Source organism: Ochotona curzoniae, unplaced genomic scaffold, assembly GCF_017591425.1.
Source record: "Ochotona curzoniae isolate NIBS_2020 unplaced genomic scaffold, NIBS_Ocur_1.0 contig_2469, whole genome shotgun sequence".
Classification (NCBI taxonomy): domain Eukaryota; kingdom Metazoa; phylum Chordata; class Mammalia; order Lagomorpha; family Ochotonidae; genus Ochotona; species Ochotona curzoniae.
This window is the reverse complement of record NW_024465471.1, coordinates 506598-515260: the sequence shown is the minus strand read 5'-3', so window position 1 is coordinate 515260 and position 8663 is coordinate 506598. Positions and strand designations below refer to the sequence as shown.

Sequence of the window (8663 nt, the reverse complement as noted above, 5' to 3'; positions counted from 1 at the left end):
GGGCGTTACTTGGTCAGCTGAGTAGCAGTCACGGGGCTGCAGCCAGTTCGGTTTGGCTTGCTGGAAGACAGGGAGGGATGAGCAGGGGTCTCCAAGTGCAACAGGCAGGTGGTGGGGCCTATGGCAAGGAGGTACTGTCCTGGAGTGTCCCCAGGGACACTGAGGGGCGGGGGTGGGGGAATAGGGAGTGGAGCCATCCCTCAGAGTGCTGGAAAGCAGTGGCTCTGGGGCCTTTGTGAAGCCACACGAGTTCCCAGCAGGACATGGAGGAGGAGCGGGGCGTTCTGCAGGCGTGGAAGGAGCGTGTGGGGCAAGAGCTGGACCGCGTGGTGGCCTTCTGGATGCAGCACTCGCATGACCGCGAGTACGGGTGCGCTGTGGCCTAACCCTGCCACCCCCAAGGGACTCTCAAATCTGTAGGTCCCCTGGGTGTGAGGGGGAAGTAGGCCAAGCCCCTTCACAATGTGTGTCCCATCGCACAGGGGCTTCTTCACATGCCTTGGGCGTGATGGGCAGGTGTACGATGACCTCAAGTACGTGTGGCTGCAGGGCAGACAGGTAAGGGTATGCCTGCCTCAGTACACATTCCCAGCCCGAAGCCCCTACCCTCACCCCAGCCACGGCACCAACACCCAAATCCTTTTCCATTGACCCCGCAGGTGTGGATGTATTGTCACCTATACCGCAAGTTCGAGCGCTTCCGCTGCTCCTCACTTCTGGACTCTGCCAAAGCAGGTGCCACCTTCCTTTGCTGCCTTCCTTAGGGCTTCTTTCGTGTATCCAGGAGCCGGGAAAGTAGAAAAGCCATGTGTGCTTTGGGAGGCCAGGGGGGCCGGGGCAGTGGCTGATGGCCTGCCGGGTTCCCAGCACCCTACCTCCCAACCCCCAGGTGGTGAGTTTCTGCTGCATTATGCTCGGGTGGCGCCTCCTGCCAAGAAGTGTGCCTTTGTGCTCACTCGAGATGGCCGCCCGGTCAAGGTGCAGCGGACCATCTTCAGCGAGTGTTTCTACACTATGGCCATGAACGAGCTCTGGAGGGTGACAGGCGAAGCACGCTACCAGGTGCGGTTGACAGGCTCAGGGTCACCCTGGGGCTCTGCCTGCACTGCCTGCACTGCCGTTACCACCTGGAATGCAGGTCCCCTGCCCTAGTCCTGCATTCCTCACCTTCCCTCTCCCATCTAACTTTTCTTTACCTCTGGAAAAACCCACACGGCGGCTGTGGGCAGCAGCCCCTCCATGCCCTGCCCCTCCTCCTTGTGCTGTCAGAGCCCAACCTCACTGTCCAGGGGCTGCCTGCACCTCCAACCAGTGGAGCCAGGCCCAGAGCCGGCCCCTGCATCAAGGAGTCCTTGGAGCACAGCACAGGGCACCCCGGACCGAGCCCTTGGGAACCCACCCTCAGCCAGGACACCCCTCGCCCTCCCCTGCCCCCTGCAGAGTGAGGCTGTGCAGATGATGGATCAGATTGTCCACTGGGTGCGGGAGGACCCATCCGGGCCGGGCCGGCCCCAGCTCCCAGGGACGCCAGCGGCGGAGTCCATGGCAGTGCCCATGATGGTGCTCAGCCTGGTGGAGCAGCTCGGGGAGGCGGATGAGGAGATGGCAGGGAGATATGCAGAGGTGGGGGACTGGTGCGCCCACAGGATCCTGCAGCACGTCCAGGTGAGTGCGAGAGCGGTGTTCACTCTCCAAGGGTGCCCTGCTATCAGGCAGGCATGGGCAGAGGCTGGCCCCCTAGGGAAGCTGCAGGGCCCCAGGCAGCACAAGCAGGGTACAGGCAGGCCCAGAGAGCTGGCAGTGCTGGGGCCCTGGGCTGCAGTGAGGGAGGCTGCCAGAACCGCAAGGGGAATTCTGGGAGCTGGAAAGCCTCCTGGCTTGCTCCAACAGACGGATGGATGGATGGCAGGAGGCCTCTGGGCAGAGGATGGATTATTCTGGCTGGTGGCGAAGGGCTCTAGCAGGAGTACCTTCTGCTGTCTGCCTGCAGAGGGATGGGCAGGCTGTGCTGGAGCACGTGTCGGAGGATGGCAAGGAACTTCAGGGTTGCCTGGGCAGACACCAGAACCCAGGTGAGTGTCAGAGTGGTCCGGGGAGCTGGAGTGGAGCCCTGAGGCTTGGACTGTGTGTGCCGAAGAAGCAGGCTCAGGTAGCCCACTCCCGAGCCCCATCTGCCACCAGGCCACGCACTGGAGGCAGGCTGGTTTCTGCTGTGTCATGCTGCCAGGAAAGGGGACCCCAACCTTCGAGCCTATGTGATCGACAAGTTCCTTTTGCTGCCCTTCCACTCCGGGTGGGACCCCGAACATGGAGGACTCTTCTATTTCCAGGATGCTGACCACCTGTGCCCCACGCAGGTACAAGGACATACCCCAGGGGCTGGGAAGTTGCAGGAAGTGGCTTGCTGAGGTTCTTAGGTGCCTATGCATATTGCCTTCTCAGCTGGAGTGGTCCATGAAGCTCTGGTGGCCACACAGTGAAGCTATGATTGCCTTCCTTATGGGCTACAGGGACAGCGGTGACCCTGCCTTGCTGCGCATCTTTTGCCAGGTGGCAGAGTACACCTTCCGCCAGGTCGGTGCCGCCTCCCAGTGGGTGAGGGAGGAGGGGCAGGTGCTGGTCTCAGAACTCCCAGGGCCCCCCAGTGGAGTCTGTTTAGTTAATAAAAAGCTGCTGGGGAGGGGACGCTGTGGCAGATGTAAACAAGCATGGATAGGACTGAGGAAGATAACTGGACAGAAGATAGTTTGCTGCTAGGGGGGCTCTCACCCACCTGAGCCTCTGAGTGCACAGAGGAGGCTGCTGGAGGCCTGGCAGCCGTGGCAGCGAAGCTGAGTGGCAGGGGAAAAGAGTGGAGGGGAGTCAGCATGGGCAACAGAAGGGGCCGAAGCTGCCAGGGCCACAGGTGTCAGTGGGAGCCATCTGGGCCACACAGCTAGGAGGAAGTTTGGTGGGCAGAAATGAAGTTCAGGAGGAGGGAGGACAGCAAAGGAGGAGGCAAGAGACAGTTATGAGAGAGGGGAGAGAGCAAGCTTGGGGTGCCCTTGCTGAGGCCCGTGTTGGGAGCTCACTGAGCCTGGGCGGATGCTGGGAAGGAGTGTGTTTTGCGGGGCACGACCTGGGAAGCCAGCAGGGACATGCCATCTTCCGTGAGGACTGTGAGCAAAGAATCAGTACCCTGTGGCTTCATGGCCACCCCAAAGGGTTCCCAGATTTCTTGGTGTGCTGTCTTGTGTACCCTGTCATCTCCAAGCAGCACACACGCTTGTCCCTGCTTCCCAGCAGCTTTTGTACCTGGAGCCCTGTTGGTCTGACTCTGCAAAATGCAATGGGAGGGAATACATTTTTTTAAAAAAAGATTTATTTATTTATTGCAAAGTCAGATATACAGAGAGGAGGAAAGACAGAGAGGAAGATCTTCCATCTGATGATTCACTCCCAAGTGAGCACAACAGCTGATGCTATGCCAATCTGAAGCCAGGAGCCAGGAACTTCTTCCGGGTCTCCCACACGGGTGCAGGGTCCCAAAGCCTTGGGCCGTCCTCCACTGCTTTCCCAGGTCACAAGCAGGGAGCTGGATGGGAAGTGGAGCTGCCGGGATTAGAACCAGTGCCCATATGGAATCCCGGTGGGTTCAAGGTGAGGACTTTAGCTAGGTCACGCCGCCAGGCCTGGGAATACATTTTTTAACAGTTGATTTCTTCATTTATTTGTAAAGCACAGCTGGTTCCTCAGCAGCCAGGTCTGGCCTAGGCTGAAGCTGGGAACTTGGGAACTGCATCCCAACTTCCTGCAAGGATGGCAGGGACCCAAGGACTTAGGTCATCTTTTGCTACCTTGCCAGGGCCTGGAGCAGCAGATTCAATTGGACTGGCACTCTGATGTGGTCCCCAGGGCAGCAGGACAGTGGGGTATCAGGCAGGGGCGGAGCAAAGACCAGATGTGTTTAGTGAAGGATAACGGTCAGCCCTCCTGGAGGTGTGGAATGAGCCCTGCCCTTCACAGGCCTGCAGGGGCTCGCCAGCAGGGTTCCTTGTTTCTCTCGGCGTGACTTGCAACGTAGAATACTTACACTCAGGCGAATTCAGTGCAGTGTATACCGCTGTGTCACCGTCCACGCAGCGCAGTTGTAGCATATCCCCATCTTCCCGGGAAGGAATCTTTTCAGTCCATGTCACACAGTGTGCAGGTTCAGAGCACCAATTCCGACGTGCTGCGATGGGTCTGCTGAGCGCCCCATGCACCCTGGGCCGGTGCTAGGGCCGTTCGCTCTCACCATCTTTATTCCAGTTTCGTGATCCCCAGTACGGAGAATGGTTTGGCTACCTGAACCAAGAGGGAAAGGTAGCTCTTACTATCAAGGGCGGGCCTTTCAAAGGTGAGTGAGGGGCTGAGCGGGCCGTAGGGGCTCGCGGCACACGCTTCGCCCTCGGTGCTCCCCATCCGTCCACCCTCCTCCATACAGGCTGCTTCCATGTGCCGCGGTGCCTAGCCCTGTGCGAGGAGATGCTGGAGGCCCTGCTGAGCCGCACCGCAGCCGATGCCCTCCCCACGCCCGCGGTCCCTGGCCGCCAAGGAGCGCAATAAAACTGAGCCTGCCCCACCCGCTGGTCTACGCGCCTCTGTGGGCTCCGGGGTTGTGGGGCGCCGGCCCGGCCGCGCCAGGCTGCGGGAAAGGCAATTCCCGATCCCTAGCGCCCTCGCTCCGGCGGCGCCCAGGCCCGCCCCGCACGCTGACCAGATCCGCGTATTGGCTCTCGGCGCGCGCGGGCCCGCCCCACGCGCAGGCCCACCCCGCGCTGGGGCACCTCGCGCATTGGCCGAGCGCCCAGGAGGGAGGGTCCGGCGGCTGCGCACTTCCGGCCGGTGGCGGGGCCAGCGCGCGTCGCCTCTTCCGCCGCCACCCCCGAGAGCCCGACTCGACTCCCAACCGCGGCCCCGACCTTGGTCCCGGCAGCCCGCGACAGGCCCGCCGTCGATTCGGAGCGCGGTGGCGACTGACTGCGCCTTTTTGACCCGCTTGGACGTGAGAGCCTTTCCGCCGTTATGAACATCCGCAATGCGAGGGTGAGGGGCCGTGCTGCACAGCTGTCCGCGCCGCGTGGGCGCCGGTGGCCGCGTGCGCATGCTCCCGGGGGGCCCCGGCGGAGGTGTGAGAGCGAAGCAGCCCGAAGGGGAGTCCGCTGAAGGCGGGGGCGGTGCAGGAGGCGAGGACCCCTCTTGGGTGCTGTCGGGACTCTGCTGCCTAGTTTCCGGGTGCCTCCGGACGCTTCCGCTCCATGCTGGATTTGCACGGCGGCCCTGGGCCGGGCGTTGTGCAGGGTGCGGGGCTTAACGTGCCTGCCCAGCCCCGACGGGAGGAGGTGGGGGACAGGCGGTGGGCTGTCGGGGAGCAGGCTCCCGCGCCGGCGGCTCTCGCACCGGGACCGAGCGCTCTTTTGCCTTGCAGCCGGAGGACCTGATGAACATGCAGCACTGCAACCTGCTCTGCCTGCCCGAGAACTACCAGATGAAGTACTACTTCTACCACGGCCTGTCCTGGCCGCAGGTGCGCGAGCGCCACGGAGCGCCGGGCGGCGGCTGCCTCCCCAGGCTCGGCCCCTGCTGGCCGCCTGGCCACCTGGAGGCCCGGAGCTGGCGGGCTGGCGGGGCTGGGCGCCTGGCGTGGGGTCGTGACCTCCTTTTTCTCTGCTTTCCCAGCTCTCTTATATTGCTGAGGACGAGAATGGGAAGATTGTGGGGTATGTTCTGGCCAAAATGTAAGTCACAGAGCCGGAAGGCAGAAGAGGGCTGCTTGTGGGGAAGAGGGGCTGCTCTGCGCGGGTTGGCACCTGCTCTTGTGGCTGTAGGCAACGCTTTCTCCTCTCAGTACAATTGCAAGTGCCCAGCTGCAGGAGGCAGGCCAGGCACAACTTCTCTCCCTGCTTCCTGGCCTGTGCAATTGTTTCTTGGGCTCCTCTACTTACAAGTGAACCCCTGACATACAAAATTAGTAACTGTGCCCTTTCACTGACTGGGGTTCGTGCTGGGAAGTTTTTCCAAGTGCACCCCGCCCCCAGGCCACCCCTCTAAAAGCAAAGTGCATCCCGGGCTGCCTGAGGACACTGCATGTCAGGTGGAGGCTGTGGTCCTTGGTGGTGGCAGGCAGTAGGGGAGCACCGCAGCCTGTCTAGGTCCGGAGGCACTGGGGACCAGCCCTCCCCAAGGAGTGCGTGGTGCGGGGAGAGCTGTGGAGCAGCAGCCTGCTCTCCAGCCGATCCCCTCTCTCCGCAGGGAAGAGGACCCAGACGACGTGCCGCACGGACATATCACCTCGCTGGTGCGTAGTGCCCCTGATCGCCCAGGCTTTGGGGTTAGTGGGAATGGCTGCTTGGTTCCATGCCCTGCTCTCCTTGGCCCATCAGGCTGTGAAACGCTCCCACCGGCGCCTCGGCCTGGCCCAGAAGCTTATGGACCAGGCATCACGAGCCATGATCGAGAACTTCAACGCCAAATACGTCTCCCTGCATGTCAGGAAGAGGTGTGTGTGGTGGGGAGGACTCCCGCGTAGGGGCAGTCCTGGGCTTGGGTGCCCAAGAGGCAGGGGGACACAGGCTGTGCTCTGAGCAGCGTGTATTCCCCACAGCAACCGTGCTGCCCTGCACCTCTACTCCAACACCCTCAACTTCCAGTAAGTAGTGCACCTGCCGGCAGCCCGGCCGCCCAGGGGAGGTGAGCACTCCCGGACGCGGCGCCCGAGCTGGCTGTGGCAGGCAGGGGAGGCAAAGGGAGGTGCTGCTGTGGGTGACCCGGCTGCACTGCCCTGGCCTGGCTTCTTTCTGGAGGCCCCTTGGGCACGGTAACATCCACAGGGCAGGAACTCAGCCGGGGGTTTGCAGCTGCTCTGCCCCCCACCCGCCCCACAGGATCAGTGAGGTAGAGCCCAAGTACTACGCAGACGGGGAAGATGCCTACGCCATGAAGCGAGACCTCACCCACATGGCCGAGGAGGTGAGCCAGGCCGCTGGGGAAGTGGCTGGGTGAAGAGCAGCTTTGGGTTTCTGCCCCGTGTCTGTTGCTGCAAGTCCTGGCCATACTTCAGCCGTTCGCCACATTGTCAAGTGTGCAGGACGGGAGGCGGGACCACCTAAGTGTGGAACACTGACTCTGTCCTGATGGTGACTCCTCCTTGGGACCTTGCTTGGTGTCATGTGTCTGTTGGAGAGGCAGAGCCTAGCCAGGGGCTACGTGCCATTCCAGGTCTGGTTCTTTCCGTGGGGCCAGGCTGGCTTTGTTCCTCCACTGCCCGGAGCTAAGGCCTTCTCTCTCCTGCCCTGTGCTTTGCCTGGCAGCTGCGGAGACACCTGGAGCTGAAGGAGAAAGGCAGGCACGTGGTGCTGGGGGCCATTGAGAACAAGGTGGAGAACAAAGGCAGCGCGCTCGCTGCTCCTGGCGAGGCCTGCACCGAGGAGAAGGGCTTGCCTGCTGACGACAGTGGCGGGGACAGCAAGGAGCTCAGCGAAGCCAGTGAGGCCACAGAGAGCACGGACGTCAGGGACAGCTCCGAGGCCTCCGACTCTGCTTCCTAGGCCCGCTGGCTGCCTGGCCTCACCCCACGAGCCCTCCCAATAAACCTCAGCCCGTGCTCTTGGGGAATCTGTGTGTGTGTGTGTGTGTGTGTGTGTGTGTGTGCCTGAGAGAACACGTGATGGGTGTGAGCATGTTTGGGGGCTCATGATCCCCTCCAGTGCCTGTGAGCAGGTCGCTGGGCCCAACTAGGATGGCAGAAGTGGCAGGACTGTGCCAGTGTGACTGCCTAGTGCAATGGCCTTGGCCCAGGCAAGGAGGCTGGGAATACTGGCTGTGCTGGTTTGCAGCCTGCTCCCAACCCTGCTCTTGCTGGGAATGTGCTGGCTGTGCTCAGCTAGCTGAGGCTGGCACCTGCCAGAGGCACACAACTGGCAGGCAGCCTCTGACATTGCTGCCCTGCCTTCCGTCTTGAGCCTGAGCCCTCATCTGGACCCCTAATGTAGTTAGATTGGCAGACAAGCCACTCGGCTAGGAGGAGCTTGTTGCCCATCCTGCGCCTTGTGCAGTTAGTTTCCTCTTGTGGGCATGCTGTGTAGGTGGCACTGTTGCTAAAGGCAGCACTCCGCCGCCGCCAGGGCTTCTGAACCAGGGCAGAGGTGCAGGCAGGTGGTATAGCCGGGCTTGCCCAGACTCCAGCTTCTGCCTGCTCCAGGTTCTCTGCCTACCTCCCGGGCTCTGACTACCCTAGCTGCCCTTGCACAGCAGCGGCCACACGGCTGTCCCGCTCCTAGACCCCGACTTACACTGGTGCCTGACGAGTGATCGGCTCCGGCCAGGGGCGGGACGGGCGCTACGGCGCACCTGTGCACAGCCGCTGCTCGGAGGACGCTTGGCGCTCATTGGTTCACTTCGCGCACTTCCCTTTGTGTAGTTCGCAGGGCAGGGACCAGTCCCGCCCCTCGCGCCTGGCGTCAGTCTTCCGCTTCGCAGGCCGCGGGAAGCTACGTTCCCAGGCTCCGATTGGTCTGTCGGCAGAGGGCAGGCGCGCATGCGCGCTGCCCTGGCCGCGCCCCGGCGCGGGAGGGCGGGGGCTGACGGAGGTTCCCACGGCGCCCTGCAGAGGCCGCTTTCCTCAAGCCTGCCCAGCGCTGCGG

The 8663-nt window shown here is 62.4% G+C and overlaps 2 protein-coding genes across 6 annotated transcripts; both read left to right on the top strand.

Annotated features, from left to right (window-relative positions):
* Positions 1-27: 27 nt before the first annotated feature.
* On the top strand, positions 28-4603 carry LOC121152505 (renin binding protein). 3 transcript variants are annotated; one of them, XM_040974599.1, is made up of 11 exons: positions 28-104; positions 261-370; positions 483-558; positions 660-735; positions 890-1062; positions 1441-1665; positions 1991-2072; positions 2182-2357; positions 2443-2574; positions 4291-4378; positions 4466-4603. In XM_040974599.1, exons 1-11 carry the CDS (start codon positions 78-80, stop codon positions 4585-4587), a joined length of 1287 nt encoding a protein of 428 aa, XP_040830533.1. In that variant the 5' UTR covers positions 28-77; the 3' UTR covers positions 4588-4603. The 3 variants fall into 3 exon arrangements, with proteins under 3 accessions (XP_040830533.1, XP_040830532.1, XP_040830534.1); XM_040974598.1 differs by having other exon boundaries at positions 33-131; XM_040974600.1 differs by lacking the exon at positions 1441-1665 and having other exon boundaries at positions 33-131.
* A 249-nt stretch (positions 4604-4852) lies between these two features.
* On the top strand, positions 4853-7635 carry NAA10 (N-alpha-acetyltransferase 10, NatA catalytic subunit). Of its 3 annotated transcripts, none has more exons than XM_040974595.1 (8): positions 4853-5067; positions 5450-5548; positions 5701-5741; positions 6274-6319; positions 6405-6520; positions 6626-6670; positions 6906-6990; positions 7332-7635. In XM_040974595.1, the coding sequence occupies exons 1-8, from the start codon at positions 5047-5049 to the stop codon at positions 7566-7568; spliced, it is 690 nt and encodes a 229-aa protein (XP_040830529.1). In that variant the 5' UTR covers positions 4853-5046; the 3' UTR covers positions 7569-7635. The 3 variants fall into 3 exon arrangements, with proteins under 3 accessions (XP_040830529.1, XP_040830530.1, XP_040830528.1); XM_040974594.1 differs by having other exon boundaries at positions 4856-5067; positions 5701-5759; XM_040974596.1 differs by lacking the exon at positions 6626-6670 and having other exon boundaries at positions 5701-5759.
* The last annotated feature ends 1028 nt before the right edge of the window (positions 7636-8663 follow it).

Bases quoted from the DNA above. Each gene is read 5' to 3' on its own strand.
- LOC121152505 (XM_040974598.1), top strand. From the start codon at position 78: ATGAGCAGGGGTCTCCAAGTGCAACAGGCAGGTGGTGGGGCCTATGGC. The intron at 2,073-2,181 runs GTGAGTGTCAGA...ATCTGCCACCAG, and splicing joins GGGCAGACACCAGAACCCAG to GCCACGCACTGGAGGCAGGC. The intron at 4,379-4,465 runs GTGAGTGAGGGG...TCCTCCATACAG, and splicing joins CAAGGGCGGGCCTTTCAAAG to GCTGCTTCCATGTGCCGCGG.
- NAA10 (XM_040974594.1), top strand. From the start codon at position 5,047: ATGAACATCCGCAATGCGAGG. The intron at 5,549-5,700 runs GTGCGCGAGCGC...CTGCTTTCCCAG, and splicing joins ACGGCCTGTCCTGGCCGCAG to CTCTCTTATATTGCTGAGGA. The intron at 6,991-7,331 runs GTGAGCCAGGCC...TTTGCCTGGCAG, and splicing joins TCACCCACATGGCCGAGGAG to CTGCGGAGACACCTGGAGCT.